General features: G+C 36.4%; 1 protein-coding gene and 1 long non-coding RNA gene across 2 annotated transcripts in view; one reads left to right on the top strand and one right to left on the bottom strand.

The window, feature by feature from the left end:
- The window catches only part of pemt (phosphatidylethanolamine N-methyltransferase), an 83890-nt gene that overhangs the window by 39429 nt on the left and 24298 nt on the right, over window positions 1-20163 (bottom strand). Inside the window, exon 3 of the mRNA XM_065253491.2 lies at window positions 11609-11724. Coding sequence (XP_065109563.1) covers window positions 11609-11724 — 116 coding nt within the window. The remainder of the gene's footprint in view (window positions 1-11608; window positions 11725-20163) is intronic.
- LOC135734632 (uncharacterized) lies at window positions 107-3993 on the top strand. Its single transcript, XR_010527436.2, has 6 exons — window positions 107-199; window positions 944-971; window positions 1815-1922; window positions 2068-2235; window positions 2418-2513; window positions 3614-3993. It is a non-coding gene; the product is annotated as an uncharacterized lncRNA (long non-coding RNA).

Genomic DNA, 20163 nt, shown 5'->3' with positions numbered 1-20163 from the left:
TATACGTTTGAAAAAAGTTTAATTTCGAATTAGGTTAGGTCCATCATTTTATTGGCTTACGACACTCACGTGGTCCAAGATCAGCGCGTGCGTGAGGACCGGAACGCGCAACGTGGGAATGACGTTGGCGGCTTGGCGCCACAATTGACTGCAGTCGAACTTCAAGCTGTCTGCAGTAATCAGCACCATCGGTTTCACGGTAAGTGTTAAATGTGTTTTTTCTAATGAACAGTTGATTGCGTCCCCGCGATACAAAAAACAGCCGTTGCCAATGTTGTCTGATTTGGACATAAAGTAAATAACCTGGAAACACCGAAGTCGCGTTGCCGTGGCGGCTGGGTTTTGGATAAACAGTCGCTTTCCTTTTAGTGGGAAACACGTCAGTACTGCCCCGCGTGGTCTCGCTTTTCTCGCGTGTGTGATTAAACATTAAAATGTAATGTGTGTGATTAATCGGAAGGGAGAAGCAGCATATTCAGATCAACCTATGGCGGTCAGCGTTTTTAAAACCTGTCACTGTTATCAACTGTTTGGATATATAAGCACGAACATAGTTCGTCTGTAAATAAACACATGGTTGCAAAGACATAAGCTGTGCATGCGCTGTGTGTGTGATAAAATATAGCCAAATCTCAGTTTTTTTAAGGTGTGTGTTTATCATCGATGTCTTGGTTATGAAACAGAACTGACAACAGAAGCAGAAAATATATAAAGACGCAAGATGCATGTAATGATAATCACTTAATCAGACCGTAGAAATAGGTTTAAAGTTGCAACTTTTGCTGCCTTCACATGTGTTCGGAAGTTCAATAATAATGTAAACTGTTGGTTAACTTATACGTTACTCAGTATTAAGTATAAGGAATTCTACTCAAACTGTTTCAAGTTTTCCTGCTTTAATTGAGCTATACACTTGCTAACATTCATTTTGTTTGCCTTTCAGGTGGCTGGCTGCAAAATGATTTGGCAGTGTAAGTTGTGCTCATCTTCTTTTACTGAAAGATTGCAAATATTTAAAGGGACACTTCACCCATTTGCATTAAGCTTTGTATAGTTAGAACATGTTTTTCAATGGTCGTGCATCATTTTCTCAGTTGCCACTGAGACAGGAGAAATACAGATTTCAGTGTTGCACTTCCTTCTTTCAATGATGTAAAAATCATCATTTTGCATCATTGAAAGCAGGAAGTCCAATATCTTTGTTGAGGGGGTGAGACCATAGATATGTATAAAGGCTAGATTTCTCGCCCGTGCTGCTGGCCAATTGAGTGGAACGTCCGCATTTTGGCGGCCATCTTACCACATGACGCTCACTCGTAGCATTGAGTTTTAACGGTTTAGGTACTTTTAAATGACCATAACTTGCTTAATTTTTTACAGATTTTCAAACGGTTTGGTTTGTTATAAACGTCAAAGATGTACCTATGACACTGCATGCTTATACTAAAAAAATAGAAAATTTATGAAAAATGTTGAAGCATCCAGAATTATAGCCCCGTTAATAATGTTTGTAAGAAACCAAACCGTTTGAAAATTGGTATAGCATTGAGCAAGTTATGGTCATTTAAAAGTACCTGCACCATTAAACTCAATGCTCAGAGTGAGCGAACTGTCTGAGGTAAGATGGCCGCCAGGTGAGGACGTTAGAGACTCTGCCGTAAGACATCTAGCCTTTATACATATCTATGGGTGAGACTACAAACACTCCTTTTCTCTGTCAAATAGGCACAAAATTTGAAATGAATGTTACATTTCAACTACAAATATGACACACTTTCATTAAAGATTTATATTTCATCCTCTTCACTTATAAGAAAGAGGATGCAGACAGCATTTGACCTGCGGCGACAGACCATAGTGAAGACATGCCCACCAGTGAAAAACCTCATGGAACTCTGGCCTGCACTCAAATAGAGTCTGAGGTAATGTGTAGTGGCAGTTTTTCTTGTTATTCCTTTCCTGATAACCTATACCACAATCAGGGGCTGTTTTATGCTTTATGGGAGGGTTAGATTTACCAGATTCACATAATTAAAATAACTGTGTTGTCTTTGTTTAAAAATGTAGGTGTATTTAGAGTTCCAACGAATTACAATACAGAACCTGCCCAACATATTCTGCTCTGAGCTTGACCGACATCTTCTTTCTGAAAAGAGTCATCAGTCTAAAAGGACAACCAAAATTGGGAAGACATCAAATGCTTTGACTGAAATCCTAAGAATCTACGATTAACAGGTAAAGATATTGTTAAAGATTTTATGGGTGTAATTCTTAATTGAAAGAGGAAAGTTGAAAAGCATTTGACAAGTTTAATGATTCAATTTTGAATGCTACATTTTCTTCACTTATTTGTCTGATTGCATTACAAGTTTAACATTTACAGTTCAGTTATGTTCCATGGTGGTTTATCATTATAGGAGGTACGTGACATACACACCAAGTGTATCACTGCTCTTCATCTCCTTCCAGTCTATCAACATGAGGACGTCTCGGGGTTCTTCAGGACCTGCACAGTGAGTGTTTTTTTTTTTTGTGGAAAATATACACTACTATTATTAGAAGAACATGTTTTTCATGATTTTACATTTCCTTTGGTGTGTAAGTGTGCATTAGTACATGTTAATGTTATGCAAAATGTACAAATCCCAATGTAAACAATGACATGAGTTATTGTGTCCAACTTAAATCTCTTTTCTTGGATTACAACAAACACATGGATTGTAGGCAACAGTTTACTTCCTAAGCCAGTTGATGTGGACTCGACGGTCATTATCATAATCCCGCCCGCTTATGTTTTCATATTTAAAGAATTTACTACTGACTGAACCATGATTCAAACACAAGTTTTGAGCAGTGCAGAGTAGCGCTGGTTGTTTGTCGCTTCTACGATCACAAATGCAGGCATGGTTTTAACGTTTTAGTATCCTTACCTTACCAATCTGTTATGTTCTGCGTAACAAACAAGCGCTATTCTGCACTGCGCAAAACTCGTGATTGAGTCATGGTTAAGTCAGTAGTAAATTCTTTAAATCTTTAAAAATTCTTTACAGGCTGTGAGTCAGAAACAGGCGGGATTATGATAATGACCGTCGTGTTCACGTCAACAGACCATGGAAGTAAACTGTTGCCTACAATCCATGTGTTTGTAGTAGTCAAGAAAAGAGATTTAAGTTGGAGAGGATAACTTGCGTCATCGATTACTTAATATGTACTAATACACACTGACAACACCCCCCAAAAAATTTAAATCATGAATCGGATAATAGGTGCTCTTTAAACAAGATAAGGCATTTATCTTTATATGTTTTTGAGCATATTATCAACTTGGATGTACTGGTAGCTTGGCTGGCTCCTTTAGAACACTGATTTTCTGTTTTTCACATCCTTATGTGTTCTTTGTTCACACATCTTTTAAAATCACTTTCTGTCTGTTGTTCTGCAGCAATATTGTTTGTTTAACATATGTCATGACTAGCTTTATGCCTTTATTTTTGCACTAAACCTGCTGTAAATAATTGAAAATTTGTCAAAAATTAATTAATAAAAAACTATTTACCCTTGGTATTTGCCATGTGTAACCAGTTTTTGCTTTAATATCTGTTTTATTTTGCAGGACACATCTGATGAGCCAGAGCTTTAAGATGTTGTAAAGGCCCTCCTTACAGTCATCATAGATGACGACACAAGTCCAGTTCACTTCAAGCCTGAGAAAATCTGTCATCATTGAAAGCGAGATTTGGTCAACCTCTACAGATTTACTGATGCCTTTCTGGTAATGTTTGGACTGATCTATGCACTACACCTCAGCTATCCCAGGCGACTGACAACACACTTGAATTCACTCAAATGTTACTTTGCCTTAATGATGGAAAAGTGTCATCTAAGTAACAGAGTCTCAAAAAGGACTTGATGTGTATGTAGAAATGTATCTAAAAATGTGTTTTCTTCACAATATGCACAATGTGCCTTTGTATTTTCAAACGGTATTTGTGACTTGAAATGTTGTCTGTGTTGGTCTTTTAAATTGACACTGCCATTGTAAATGGAAAGGGCAAAAATTTTGTGAAACACAATGTAATTCAAACTGTTTAAGTTGTCTGTACTCAAAATATTTGAGGCAACGAGTTGCCTCAAAAAAATTAAGTTTTAAGCCATATGATTTTGAGTTTTGCGTGTCAAAGGTTTTGAGTAATGTGTAATTAAAAAAAAACTGAACAAAAATAAAAACATTGAGTTTACATAACTTAAAAGTGCTTCTTTGTGTACTTATTTTTTTTAGTAATGTTAACTTAATGCCATGAGTCAATGTAACTGAAAATTATTGAGTAGACTTTAATAAGAACTTTTAATTTAATTATAATCAAAAGGTTTATGTAACAAGAAATCAAAATATTTAACCTCTAAAAGAAATTGTGTTTTAAGTTCATGAACTTAAAAAATTTGAGGCAACGAGTTGCCTTAATTTTTTTGAGTTCTGCTTACTAATTTGGGTTTACAGTGCAGTTGCAAGCTACATAAAGGCCAGTGTGGTCCACCCAGTAATCAAAGTAAAACAACATTATAAAACAAACAACTTATACAATTCGGATCACAAGAGTTTTTTGTAAAACAAATGCAAACCAGCAAAGTAAAAATACCTCAAAAGGTAAAAAAATACCTTTGTAAAAAACAAAAAACACTCCTGTCTATTTAAAGGCTGTCATAAAATAATATGTTTTCAGATGGTGCTTAAATTATAAAGGAAAGAACATTGGCAAAAAAATCACTTTAATAATAATCGCTCGAATACACAACATAAAAAAAAAAACGATTTACAAAGTTTATGATTTGCCCTTGTTTCTAAGCCTATCAAATGTTAACATTCAAGCGATTTTAAACAATTTTGAGTGCAAGAAGATGCAAAAGTGAGCTGTTTTCGGTGCACACACAGAGATAGTGTTGTGACGGATCGCAGTTGATCCAAAATCCGTACGAATCACGACCCACGGTTCGGCTCGCATGCGATTCGCGGATTAATACGCAAATTTGAATAGGTAAAGTTTATCATTTGCACGTGTTTCAAAGGCTTGCAAATGTTAACATTCAAGTGATTTAAACAATTCAACCACAAAAACGTCCCTCAAGTGAGCAGTTTTCTGTACATACAGACACACATGTGGTTGAATGTGTTTGAGAGACGCATTTCAAAGAGCAAGCGAACATAAAATCTTTTTGTTGTGGCAGGACATACAACCAAAATGATTTCCACACTATTTTTTTCTAATAAAAAACATTTCTTTATGTCTTGAGTTTATAGACCCTTTTTCAGCCAACGTGATCAAATAACATTTTGGCAACAGAAGTGGTGTTGTTCCCCAGTGGTTCTAATGTGTTTGCAACTCTCGGGTGTACACGCTCGGTTTCTCAACTTAATACGTATCTACTCCACTATAGTACGGATCTGGTAGCTGGATACCATTTGATAAAGTCAACTTTAAAAATAACTTTCTCTGTCTGTGTTGCTTAATGCTGATTCTCGCCATACTTCCATTGCCAAAATGCACACGCAAACGTTCCTACTGTACATCATAATTGTGTACACTACAAACAGTAAAGGGGTCTATAGATTAGAGTCAGATCTGTGATATTTGGTCTTAAAGTCACAGTAACCTCAATTAACCTACTTTAGTCTGTCTCATTAATGTTATTTTTTTTTGTAATTCAGTGTTTATTGGTTTTGATAAAGCATATAGAACATTTAGCAGAGTACAAAGTAGAAATAGAAAGTATTAGACCATTATTATTATCCCTGGCCCTCCCCCCTTCCCTCACCCATCCCCTTGCACTCAGGACTTGAAAGACACAATATAGGCATTAATGTTATTTTAAACAACCCAAGACAAAGAGAAAATTACGGAGCCCCTAAGGGGACATGGAGCAAATATGAAATAAAGTTTAGTTTGGCGTGGGCACGTGAAACTATCGTGTGCGCACAAAAACTATTGCATTTAGTTTTGCATGCGCACGTGAAACTTTCGCTTTCACGTGTGTATGTGCAAAAACTGTTAGTTATTGTGGCAAGCAGGACGGGTGAAAGCTGTGGGCATGAGGCTGGTGGTGCGATTGCTAATGAGCATCACCTTTGAAGCACACCGGTCTCGTATCCCACGGAGGAGTCTGGAAGTATAAATGAAGGAACGACGAAGGTGGAGAATGAGAGTGGACCAGGGCTGGACATTATTTTATAGGATTTGTGTTATGTGTTTGGATGTTTTTAGCTGGCAGTCGTTTGTGAGGGGCTGCCGGCGTCTACTTTTGTTTTGTTGTTAAATATTAAAGTGTTAAATGTGTTCCCGTTTCGGCCTTCTTCCTCTTCACTTACATATCTCATTACAGTTATTAACAGTAAAAGTTATGGGGCGGTTTCCCATACAGAGATAAGACTAGTCCTAGACTAAAATAAATGTAAGAGATGTCCAAACTGAAAACAACTTGCACTGACATTTCTTAAAATACATCGGTGCCCTTTGTTTTGCCTCAAAATGCACACATGTAATGTTTTTAGTAAGGCATGTTTGTTATAACTAGTTATATTTCCTAATTAAACTAAGGCCTTGTCCTGTCTTAAGATAATCCCTGTTCAGGAAATTCACCCCAAAAAGTTCAGAAAGAAATCAGCTATATGTCAGTAAGGCTATCTGGGTCTGCTTATCTGGTCTTAAAGAGGCAGTACATAAATAATAAATCTGCTTATGTCTGTGTCATTCTGTTTTTCAAACAACAAAAGACTACTATAGCTTTAAAAAGATAATTAATTTATAAAATGAAGACATTATTATTCTTTTCATCTATTTCTGTACCTCAATACTGTTAGACCTTACTTTATACTTTGTTCTTTTCTATTTTTATATGCTTGTAATTTTTTTATATGTTCTTATTTTATTTTCCCCCACACAATTTTTTTGCTAATCTGAAAATGATTCGACCATAAATCAAAATGTAATCCGTTACTCACTACTATATTTTAAAATTATAGCATTTGAGAGAGGGCGACAGCGAAGTAAGTTACATCACTGTCAAAAATAAGGTCAGTAAATAAATAGGTTATATTTTTTACATTGCTTGAAAAACAATTGGGTGAAGTAATTGACTTTATTCGGGTGAGCTGATGTAACCAAGACTGAGTCATTTAAAACAGTAACAGTTGACCTGTAGAAACCAGAGCAAGGCAGCAGGTTTGATGTTAGGTAATGGACCAAATGACAAGGACTGCAAAAAATATAAAGCACGCAGTGCTGATTTGAGAACTCTACAAAACACAGGATATAAGAAACTAATGGTGTCTGTGAAGAATGAAGAACAAGGTCATATTCAGGTAACGGTCAAATGCAGCAGAGTTTTACCAAAGAAAATTTATCTTTTAATGAAACCTAATAAAAAAGCAATAATAATTTGTGAAAAGTGTTCAAACGGCGAGGCTCTACGTTTGCGTAGCTTTATTTCATTTCGTAATGCACATCTAAATGTTCGTCATTTGAAAAATAAATAAAAAAGGAGTCTAAAGATGAAACCACCATATATAAAATAAAAAAGTAATGTGCTGTAGTACTAAAGTTTGATAAATGCTAGTTATTCTTTCTTCAATTAATTAAATCCATTGACATCCAGTGGGATTTGGATTTATAATAATAAGTCTTGTCATGCATTGCCATTTCTAAATTTAGCATCAACAACAATATTAATCTGATGCTCAGAGGAAATGATTAAAAAAATTTTTAGCACGCAATGATAAAACAGACAGACGGTTTTGTTTAACTGTCAGAGGAATCTGAAACCTTCAGAGATTTGGCTATGAATAGCTTTCATCCGTCACCTGTAAGTGCATTAATTCTCGGAGGAAATGTAAGATAGCATAGTGTAATGATTCATAGATGATATTACAGACATTATATATGCAATGATTATTCAGTAATGTAAATGAAATCATAAAAGGAATAAGGCTAAATATAATAGATTTTAATCCATATGCTAAATGGCTTCAGATGGGTCTTTCTAAATTATAGCTTTTAAAAGACAGAATTGTGTAATATCTCAAAAAAATGAAAATATGTGATAAAATCTGCCATTACAAATAACAATAATATAATTTTTGATTTAAAAGCCAACATATATACAACATGCATAAGAGGCTGTAAGGGCACACTTCCATTTGACATGGTTGCCTTGGTGTGAACCATGCCTAAATGCAATTGTGCTCTCACAACATTGGAGCCCATGGTAATTTTAAATTTGTTGCTTTTTATTGAGTCCTCAGTGAGACAGCCCTTATATTGCTTAGTCGATCTATCGCTTATGCCGCTTAGACATTCACAAGCATGCATAAGAAAGTTTTCACTGAAGCAAATGTAGTTGAATGACTTTGTACAACACATCCCACCTTCAGATCTGCACTCTGTCATATTTTTCACTTAAACCTCTGCAAGCGGGCCAGTGTGAGACTGATCGGTACGGAGTGCTCAGACTAGTCAAGCAAGTGCATTTTCATAAAAAATGGTACCAAAGCTGTCATTGATTGTGGTCTTTAAAAATATCCTAATAAATCATTTAATTTCACACATATTTTTCCTATTTAAAACTTGACTCTTCTGTAGTTACATTGTGTATTAAGACAGACAGAAAATTAAAAGTTGTGATTTTCTAAGCCGATATGGCTAGGAACTATATTCTCATTCTGGCGCAATAATCAATGACTTGGCTGCCATAACATGGCTGCAGCAGGCCCAATGATATTACGCAGTGCCAGAAAGAAGTCCCCAACTATTAAAAGTAACCAAGGGGACTACTTTTATGTGCTGCATAATATCATTGCCCCTGCTGCAGCCACACAATGTAACTACAGAAGAGTCAAGTTTTAAATAAAAAATATTTACTCGTTGGTTACTTTTGATCCAGCGCGATGCTAAATGGTCTAATCAGATACAATGGATTGTGCTAAGCTATGCTAAAAGAGGTACCGCCAGACCCGGAGATCAGCTGAATGGATTCCAAAATGGTAAAAATCAAATGTTTTACTCTAGGAGAGCTGGAAAATGATCCCTTTAAGGTTCTAATAGTGTTGGGCGATTATGCCCCATAGTGAGATCCTCCTATCGTCAGCGGGTGATTATTGATGTGTGAGTACTTTTTTCTTTTTTTCCTCATTAATGACAAGCCACTGTATTGGTGGACAAAGAAACAGAAGATGCTTTACTCTGAGGGTAGCTGGCAACACTGTCACGACCGCAACCTTCTTAAACAGTATGCCATTCATCTGACATTGATGCCCAGGCACTCTGACATTTCTTGTGTGCCAGTGAATGGAAACAGCTCACTCAATGGTTTTAAACCCCTGCATGCATAATAACCTCTCTAGTGTCAGAGTGCTAAACAAGCGCATAACAAGTTCAGGTGCGAAAAAGAGTCCGAGCTGCGTGCATTACAAGCTCTCCCAAGCGAGGAAAAGCAAGCAATGCACATTGGTGTAGCAAGTTCGGGTTCTAGGAATGTTAATGTGAAACTAGGATAATAGTAATAGCGTAATGATAATTTAAAACTATAATGGGGCAAACATGCAAACTATCATCATGAAGGCTAGCGGTATCAGCCACGTCTATCCTTAATAGTATCGAATAGTATAGTATCATCTATCAGCACAACCCTATAGGTACAGAACTAATATGCTCTCTTTAGGTATAAAGGTGCACATTTTGAAAGGGTACTGCCCCAGTGACAGCTTTTTTACCTTTATTCTGAGTGGCATGTATCTTTTGCTTTCAAAACACATCAATTATTTATAAAAGTCAGCCATACATGTAAATATGAATGCACAAAACCACATATGTTTAGCATGATAATGTATCAGAAGAAATCTGATCTTTTACAATTCTTCATTTTCTTGTTTAAAACCAGGCAGCAAGATCATTGACGTCTGGGATTGAAATAATAGCTGCTTATACTTGAGTTTTCTTCAAGGCATAATTTTTCCATGCACTCTTACTCTTTCTGAGCCGTGACATCAAGGTTCACTTTAGATTCAACAAACAAGCGAATACTGTCTTTCTATCATTCTTTCCTTCACACAGACAACCAGACAATCAGATTAAAGCTGACCTTTCAACACAATGTCATGGCAATTTGATGGCGAATTCATATGAATTTGTACAACCTCATTTATACATTGAGTGTGGGGTTGGGGTGTGGCATCCCCTTCATTATAGTTTTTTTTTTCTTATAAAAATAACTTTTTTATACAATTCACATTTTACATCATACAAATTAATATATGTTAGCTATCACTTAAAATACTGACTAATTCCTGTGAAGTACGATGCATTTCAAGCACAGATGAAGCTTGCGTTCATTATGCTTTGCTTTCACGGATGCACAAGTGGCAGGTTGAATGCGTGGATGAAGCTCGCGTTGACACGTTCATTGTGTTTTGCTTTTACGGACTGGGTCGCAGCTGTCTGTCTGTATACTTAGGGCTCAAAAATTTTCAAAATCCCTGGTAGACCTTCGCCATGCACTCTTTAGTTTTTGGTAGCCCAAAATAAATGCAAGCCCGAATAAACAAGACATTACTTTTGAGAGAATATTGAGACAAAAGATTTAGCAAAACACAAACAACACATAAAATAATATAATTACAATCATCAATACAAATAAATGCTTCTAACCGAATTGAAATTCACTTATTTTGCAGGATATATTGACGGAAGACTGAGCAAGAGGGGGAGTGGTTAGGGGCAATGTTGTTAACTTCACACCGATGTCCAAGTGTTGTAAACTAAGTGCTCTTCCACCATACAATATAGTTCTCATTTTTATCCACTTAAAAAATCTCCATGTTTTGTTTTGTGCCACCATACATGCGCGTGCAATCGCGAATGGAAAGAGAAAGTAAACGTGAGCGCACGTTCAAACTCGATGCCATACACAATGTTCAAACACAATGCCATAATTACATCATAATTACCCATCCAAATCTGGAAGAGAATGCAAAAGCATTTAAATATATTTTTCCTCCCTATAAGTTTTATTGCATTAATTATTTTTATCTGTGATTGTAAACAAAGACTGAGCACAACTGGGAAAGACTAGTCATGATCAGTCATTATGGTCAAATTACATTCATAATCTGTGCGAAAATCATTAGGTGTGTCCCCAGCTTAAGCTCAGTGACATTTTCGTCAACTGTGTGCGCTGCAGTTGTACTGAGAACATATTCTTTCTCTCAGAACGGGGTAGAAAATAGCACCAGCTTGTCTAACACACCGAGCTGTGGGCTGTCACATGCGATGTCGATGACACCAGCGACTGCAGCATGGAGACCGAGGTTGCCATGGCAATGTCGACATGCTCATGAGTCCAAACGAAATAAAGTAAGATGGGTAAATGTGAAGCAAAGAGCCGGTAGTCAGAAGACCATGTCAGGCATAGATGTCAGTGTAATTATTGACGAAATCTCGTTTGTGTTAAACACAAAATGGAAAGCTTTACAATTAAAAAAAAGCTTTACCTTACATTTAAGTAAGGTCAGTAAAAATGCATACATTATATTACTTAGTAATTTATTTGAGCTGTGGGTTACCTGTGACTACGGTAAACATTTAGGAGCAGGATGAGAAATCCAAGGAAATAACAGGCTGTATAAGGACTACCGAACAGTCGTGTCAGTCCTCGTGTCCTGTGTTCCCATCTGGCAACCTGAAATATGAACATATACATAGGTCATACATTATAAGCAAAAAGCCCAAAACTGATAAATACATGATTACCGTGACATTATGTCTAGACATGCCTACTATTTATTCATAAAATTTTCTTTTTATAGTGATATTAAAGCTGTAATTCATAATTTTTTTTGGTTCAAAAACAATGTATCGAGCATGTCCATGAGTGTTGAGTGTTTCAAACTCCTAACCCTGATTTACATAAGTAGTTTTATGATAATGATTTGAGCTGACCAATTTTACGGGAAACGTCAGTTTGGTGTCTTTTGACTTAAAGCTATGTAAAGTACATAAAGTAACTTGCAAATTTGTTTTAAACAGGAATGCCGCCAGAGAGATAAAAGTTATGCATGTAAGCATTCAATTATAATAAAGATGTTTCCATGTATTTATAAAAATGTACAGGTGACTAAAGTACATCTACTTTTTTAATTTCATTTTTTTTTTATCTGGTTCAATTTATGTATTTGGTGAGCTGGTGTGGTGTTTTTCAAATGTATTTATTTAGAGCTTTTTAACAATGTTTCAAAGCAACTTTGCATGAAATGTAAATAAAAATGGAAAAATGAAACCACAGAAAGCGGGAAATTATAAAATATATAGTATATGAAATAAAATATATAGTATTTCAAATTCCTCACGAATAGATTATAATCTTATAAAACAGTAACCACATCACTTTCTTTGACAATCAGACATGCAATTAATATGATAAATAACACTTCAGAAGACTTGTAAAATAAATGTCAAATTAATCTTTGGTGTGTCCACAGAAAATATGTAAAGTTTCAGCTCAAAATACCACACAGATAATTTATTATAGCATGTTAAACTTGCCACTTTGTGGGTGTGAGCAAAAAATATGTTTTTTTGGGTGTGTCCTTTAAAATGCAAATGAGCTGATGAAATGCAAACACTGATCTCCATAATGGTGGTTTGTTGAAATTGAAACTCAATTGTGCTCTCAATTATTTTCTCTATGGCTGTTTTTCAATATGCGTTCTTCAGCGATCTTGCGTTCTCGTGTCCTCGCGCTACGTCATCATTTACAGTCGAAGTTCATTCCAATTCTCAAGAACGCAAGTACAGAGGACGCATGAAAATACCCGGATGTGTTCTTGATATCGAGGATGCATCGAGTGCAGACTTGCGTGCTGAAATCGCTTTACGCCCCAGAAGTCATTGCGGCAAAACAATGGCGGAGGTCAGGTGACCAACAGGAAGATCGCACACATCTCAATTCTCATAAGTGCGTTCTGTGTTCTCGCGACCTTCTGAGTTCGTTCTTCCGAGGTCGCCTTGCAAGTTCGATCTCCACGAGGACGCAAGTCCGTTCTTTGCGTTCTTGGAATTGAGAAACAGCCTATCTCCGCACTAAATGGCAGTGCCGTGATTGGATAGTGCAGATTAAGGGGCGGTATTATTATAATACACTCTAAAAACAAACGGTGCTATATAGCACCAAAAGTGGTTCTTTGCTCTTAATCATAGAATAATTCTGTGTATTACCATATAGGGGCCATATAGCACCACATATGGTTCTACATAGCACTATATGGTTCTACACAGGTGCTTCACTGGTGCTTCACCGGTGCTATATGGCACTAAAAATGGTTCTTCTATGATTACGAGCAAAGAACCACTTTTGGTGCTATATAGCACAGTTTGTTTTTAGAGTGTAAGATCCGTTTTGACATCGCAAGGGGAACCAAATACCAAAACTAAGTTAATGGGTTGTTCTTTTTCATATTTTCTAAGTTGACAGAAGCACTGAGGAGCCAACCCTTAAACAACATTTTCATGATATGTCCCCTTTAAGCTAGACATGTTTTCCATCTTACTTAAAAATGACTCTTAAAAAAAGAGAAATATATATTTGAGTTTTGGATTACACAATTCCCGAACAGCAGTGTAAAAAGCATATAGAAAAAAAGGGTAGCAAAATTATTAAGTGCGTCCCAGCACCACACAGCTACAAAATTGGTAGTGACGAAGGCGGAAGCACAGTGAGCAAAACAAAACAGCAGTTAGTATAGAGTTTTTCTCATCATTCGTCACCACGCTACATCTCGTACACTACTTCATAATGGAAACCCACTTTTTCATGAACGATGGCCCGGCGATACTGGAAGCTAGTTATTATAGTTTGTAAAGTTTTAACTATTGATATTTTCTGACAAAATCACATTGATTTCCCCTTTCCACATCAAAAGACCTTTATTAACCCCCCTGGAGCCTTGTGAATTTCTTGCACTTGGATGGATGCATTTTTTTGTGCTTTAAATTAGAAGCACCATTTACTACTATTATTAAGCTTGAAAGAACAGGACATTTTCTAATAATAGTGGCAAGGAATCAAAACTCCATTGGTGAAGAAAAAACCTTCTGAGAAACCAGCCAGTTCTCCTATAACACGCCGCAATGGTCCCTCGTAACTCTTTCGTTAAAATTGAAGCTTATAGTAATTATTAATTTTATTTTGGTAAAAAATGGTTGGGTTTAAAAACACTGATTTAAAACTATATTAAGTACCTTAAAGGACCCGTCCTCACATCACAGTCCCTAAAACAATGTTCCCACAATACTGAAGACAGCCCTCATCAAACAGAAAAAAACTATATGGTTGTAATTATTTTGTAATTTTGGAAATTTTGTGAACATTATGCATCAGACTGTCTTACGCAAGCTGTCTGAATTAATGTTTACTGTGCATAAACATACAATAGGCACAGGTAAGAGTTATTTCTTGTGAATCTCTTTTACCGTAATTAACCCTACCTGCCCCCACCCCCCGTTCCTAAATGCAAAATACAGAAAAACAGCGTTTGAAATCTTTAATTCATTCTTACCACAAAACCCAATCTCTCCTTTATTTCACAACCATCAGATGCCTCTCAATTTGTTTTTAAATGAATCTCCTTCACTGTATGGATATTTATAGTGCATGCATCTATTGGGTAGAGACAAAAACCTGCTGCGCCAGAAGCACTTAACTGAATTAGACCACACCAGCTCACCACATACAGTCACTCTTCAGCTGTTCCCAGTTCAGTCGGGGTCAACGGCACATGAAGTGATTATCACAGCACTGATCAGTAATTAAGGACTTGTAAGAGGACGAAGAGAAGCCAGATGGTGGTTATGTATTAAAACCACTTTACAGGCAAATAGCGAAACGTACTTGTTTTGTTTTCCAAATCTGCATGTACTGTACTGTAGGTCAGGTGGGGTGACATCTGCTAATTGGGAAAGCTATTGACTAACAAGTTCTTAAATGGCTGCAGTAATGAGTGACGTATTTCACAATATGGTTGGGTGATATGACAGTATATTACTGTGGAATAAAATGTCAGATGTAACAGATTTTTATATTCTATCTATAGCCGGTTTCATCGTACGCGTGCGGTCACGCGATTGCGCATCTGGTCAGAACTTTGGAACATTGGTTTCTGTTTGTTTATTGGTCTGACTAGTTGCTAAACTAAACTCTTAAACAAATACCTCTTTGAAAATAACAAATGTTTTGATTTCCTACGTAATCTTCTTGTTGTTTATTTTGCTTGTTATATATTTAAACTACTTTAAAAGTTGTTAACTTATTGTTATTTATTATTAGGGGAGTTTACCGGAAGTTACGTGATGACCATGGAAGCCACTTGTTAATGTTGTTACTGCTGAAACCGTCTATACCATGGAATGTAAATAAGTTTCCTTGACTAACTGCACGAGTTATTTTATGAGTTATTTGTGTCATTTCATAATAAGCGCCAGTGAATCCACCTTGGGTCTCTCTCGCTCGCTTTCTCTCTCTCTGTGCTCATACATACAATTAAGAAAGTTCTTCTTGCACACAATGCTAATAAACTGTTAAAAATACGGATGTAGTGTCCGTGACGTCACCCATAGGTTTGTTAAAGCCAATAGTAGGCGGTGCCTGCCGTCGCCATCTTGGCAATGCGTCTCCATGCATTACTCGCGGATAACCGAACATGGGTAAAGAGGCGGGCCGTGGGTGAAGCTGAGGTGGCTGACTGCTGAAACAACGCCCACCTAGCTTGACAGTAGTGACAGTAGAGGCAGTTCACCCGCCACTCAAGTGGCCACACCCTTAATTATGCAGAACTTTAAGGCTAAATATAATTTAAAAGAATGAATTACACAAAAATTCACCCCCAACCAAAATTAGCCATATAGACCAAAAACACTTTTTGTACCAGGCTGTTAACATTATTTTCTACTGTAAAGTTGGGCATTTTAACATGAAGGTCTATGGGAATTGACTCCCTTTTGGAGCAAGCCTCTAGCGGCCAGTCAATGAATTGCAGTTTAGGCTTAAAAATGGTTTGGTTACAAACATTGCTCTCATATATTCCTTTGCGTGCACCAGAGGGTGTGTAAATGATGACAGAATTTTTGAGAACAAAAAGTGAAATTTCTGCAACACTAGCTTAGTATCAAAGGTCAATCAGAAACATTGATTATTCATTAGAATTGGAAACACTATATACATTTACAACTGGTGACAGGACATCATAATGAATAATGTCATTGTGTTCTAAAACGTTGTGCCAAATCTGGCATATTCATGGAGTGTCCAGAAACCGTTGTGTAATGTATTAGTTTCATAATCCCAATCAAGGGGTCGACAGATTACTGCAACAGAGTGCACTCAAGGATTTAATTACTATAAATATAAGAATTTATGGCTTGCTAACATGCTGTTGAAATGGACTGAATGTTCTGTATACGATAATCAAGGCTAATGATATAAAAGTTCATTAGAATTCAATTGTATGTAGTTGGAATGAAGTCTAGGCCTTATTAGAAAGACATTAATGCACATCAGCGCTCAAATAGAACAGAACAGAACATGCAAAAATCGTGCACGTATTTTCCGACGCTGCCACATCTGTCAATCACACTAGGTAAACCCGATGGCTTCGTCTGCAGTCGGACACTTTTGACCCTGTCAAAAACATGTCATTTGTAGGAGCAAAGCATCTGCGATTTTGAAGTATTTTGAAAAATTAAAGATTCCTATTATTTTGGCACTATCAAAGGCTCTACCAAAGTCTTTTCAAACCATTTATTTTGTATAAAATTAAACTTAATGAAGGGGTTTCAAGAATCTATTCTTAAGTAAATGTTAACATGAGTTATGTGATGCTTTAAAAACAAGGGCACTTTGTTAATACAAATGTAAATCAGTGAAGCCTTATATTAAAGTCCCCCTGTGGTGAAAATAGGACTCCACAATTGATTGAAAAACTAATCAGGATTATAATTATGGGTGACACAATTACATAATCGCCAAAAGCCTCAATTACAGCTGTCTGTTTGTGCTTATTACTGTGCGTTTCTGCAGTATGTTCGGGCAGAAAATGCAGTGGTGAATCAGAGATTTTAAAATTGCTAAGTTGACATGTACCAATGCCTTCGTTTTGGATTTTTACTAACAACACCCATAATTAATTGTTTTAACTAGGGTTGGTACGATAAATTGTGGCATTAACTTGCTATATTTCCCGCCGCATAAGAAGAACCATTTACACATGCAGCTCCTGGAAATGCATATAAGAAGCAATGCTGACATCGCAGGCACACGTGTCGAAATTCTTAGGCATTAAATATGTTTCCGCCCGGGCGGGACTTTTACAACGAGTCTCATGCAAAATCCAATCCTTGTCGCATGGTTGTAGTATGTTTTCACTAAATACGACAATTAATACGTCAAGTTAGACCACCGGAAGCATTTGATATTTTGAGCTTTCAACCCAGAGGTGTTTTAAGTTCACAGCAACTGTTTGAAAATGTTTGTCACTTTCAACCGGTCGGTGTGCTTCCACTAAACTCTGGGCACTAATGAAAGGTAGGTGGACATGAATATATATTTTTTATTTTGGAAATGAAACATGGTAATCTAAATCTATGGAGGAGAAGGTATTTAAATAAATCGCAGAAATTTGAATATTACATTTCTGGTAATACAGTAGACTACTGTACCAGGCTTTCCCGCAGAAAATGTGTTAGTTAAGGTGGTAGGGTTTGGCAGGTGGGCGGGCCCATAGGGCATGGCAATCAAAGGTGTACCTGTCATAATGAAAATTTATTTAAAACACTCAAAATAAAACTTACTTTTGAAGAAACTATGACAGAAAATGAACACATAATAGATTATTAATGAATTAAATGTTTTTAACAGATACCTCTAACAGGAATAGCTGCATGCTGAAGTAAAACTAGAGGTGTAACGATACACTAAGCTCGGGGTTCGATCTGTATCTCGATGCTTGGCTCATGGTACACATCACGGTTTTTGGGAGCAAATTAAAACAATTAAACTGTTATTTAAATTTCAGATTAATTTTCATAATATTAACAGTTTCATTAACTTTTTTGTTTTACATTAAACTTAATAAAGAATTTTAACATTTTAAGGCTTAACTGAACCTTTTGTACTGCAGGTCTGTCACTGAAAAAAAGGAAATTTTACATAAAATTACAATAAAGGGACTTAGCAGGAGCGTTGTTAGATATAAAGCTCTACTGGGGCACATGCCCCCTATTTTTTAACACTTTTATACAATGTCCTTTGCTTAACCTATTCCTACATTTATTTAAAATTATTTAAGTATCATGTTCATTTTACTTAACACGAACATTGTTAACTCTTTCGCTGCCAGCATTTTTCATGATTTTCACAAAGGTTTAATGCCTTCTAGAAAATGCTCCTTTTTAACTCTTTCCCCGCCACTGACGAGTTATTTTAAGAACACTTTTTTACCAGGCTGTAAACATATTATTTTCTACTGTAAAGTTGGGCATTTTTTACATGAAGGTCTATGGGAATTGACTCCCTTTTGGAGCCAGCCTCAAGCGGCCAGTCGATGAATTGCAGTTTAAGTCACTTCCGTATTGGCTTCATTAGAGAGATCGGAAGGTTGCCCCTCGAGCAGATGTTGTAGAACGTCCGGTAAACGATGATAGATAGCGCGAAGATTGTAAAAATTGTTATTTCCCACTATTAATTACATTATCTTAAAGGAGTGTAACTACTGTATCATGTAAATAATGCACATAAATAATGTGAGCAAGAGTGCTCAACAATTATATCGAATCAACAGGCACGTGAAACCTAGCTAACAGGTTGCTCAAACAACAAAATCACCAGCTAACTTACTTTAAATTTGAAAGAACTACAATAACAGGCTTAAATAAACCCAAAACATAAGTCCACTTACAGTTCTCGCGTGCACGCTATTCTCCAAGATGTTTTATCAACAGGCTGGTTATCCTCCAGACAGTGACAGACCACGTCTTCTCTTATTTCGGCCGTGTGGCGCGCGTGCCCGCTCGTGTTGGGAAGTGTGTCCGTGCTATTCTCCAAGATGCACTTGACGGCCGTTTGTGCAGCAAATTATTATGTTTATGGATGACCTAGTTAAGGCGGGTAGGGTTTCCCAGTCCTGTCAGAATGTCCACTGCAGGCATCATTTTAAAAACCATGGTTACCATGGGTCCGATGCAAATTCCAACTAAAGTCTGATGCCCATTCCAACTAAAACAGTACATATTCATGATTTAATTTGAAAGAACTAACAAAATTCTACAGGGCTTGACATTAACTTTTTGAGGAACTTGTCCTTCGGACAAGTAAATTTGTGTTTCACTTGTCCGGGTAAAGATTTATAATATAATGTATTTTTTGTGTTTTGCTAATCAGTGGCGGAGCAAGGGATTTTTCATAGGGGTGGCCAGGCAGGGGCCAGCAGTTACTCTGGGGTGGCACATAAAATCTCTATCATCCAACCTTAAAATACTTTAGGTGTGTTAATCAGAATAATCTATAACATACAATTGCTACAATACTTTAATTTTTATTTAAATGAATTGAGATTAACATATAATTTATAGTCATAATTTAACCTCCATGTTTTTTAATCTATTTAATCAAATAAAACTTTTGAAATTTACTTTGAAACCAGAATTTATATCTCCCATTGCTGAAAAAACTATAGAGACCAGAAAATCACATGAATTTTGTAGACCACTGAAATGTATTTTACTAAGATTCGTTTGGCTGCTTCTTGCTACTCTTTCTGAAGAAGGATGCTATATCTGCTGCCTTTCTCTTCATTTTTCCCACATTTCAATGATTGTCTGAAATTAAAACACTAAAGCAAAACATTAAAACATTACAATGTTTAAAAAACTTATTAGGGTAAATGTATCTAGATTATCTGTTATATATAAAATCAATCTTAATCCTAGCATTTACGCTGTAATGTTTGTGTGGGATTTTTAATGTACAGTGACGAACTCTGTCAGATTCAAATCGGCTGTCGCGCGGCGCAAACACACATAGAGACGCGCAGAAAGAGAGATTCTCATTATAAAACAGATTCTTAAACAA

Source organism: Paramisgurnus dabryanus, chromosome 1 (assembly GCF_030506205.2).
Source record: "Paramisgurnus dabryanus chromosome 1, PD_genome_1.1, whole genome shotgun sequence".
In the NCBI taxonomy this organism is placed as follows: Eukaryota; Metazoa; Chordata; class Actinopteri; order Cypriniformes; family Cobitidae; genus Paramisgurnus; species Paramisgurnus dabryanus.
This window is presented reverse-complemented; position numbering and strand designations above follow the sequence as displayed.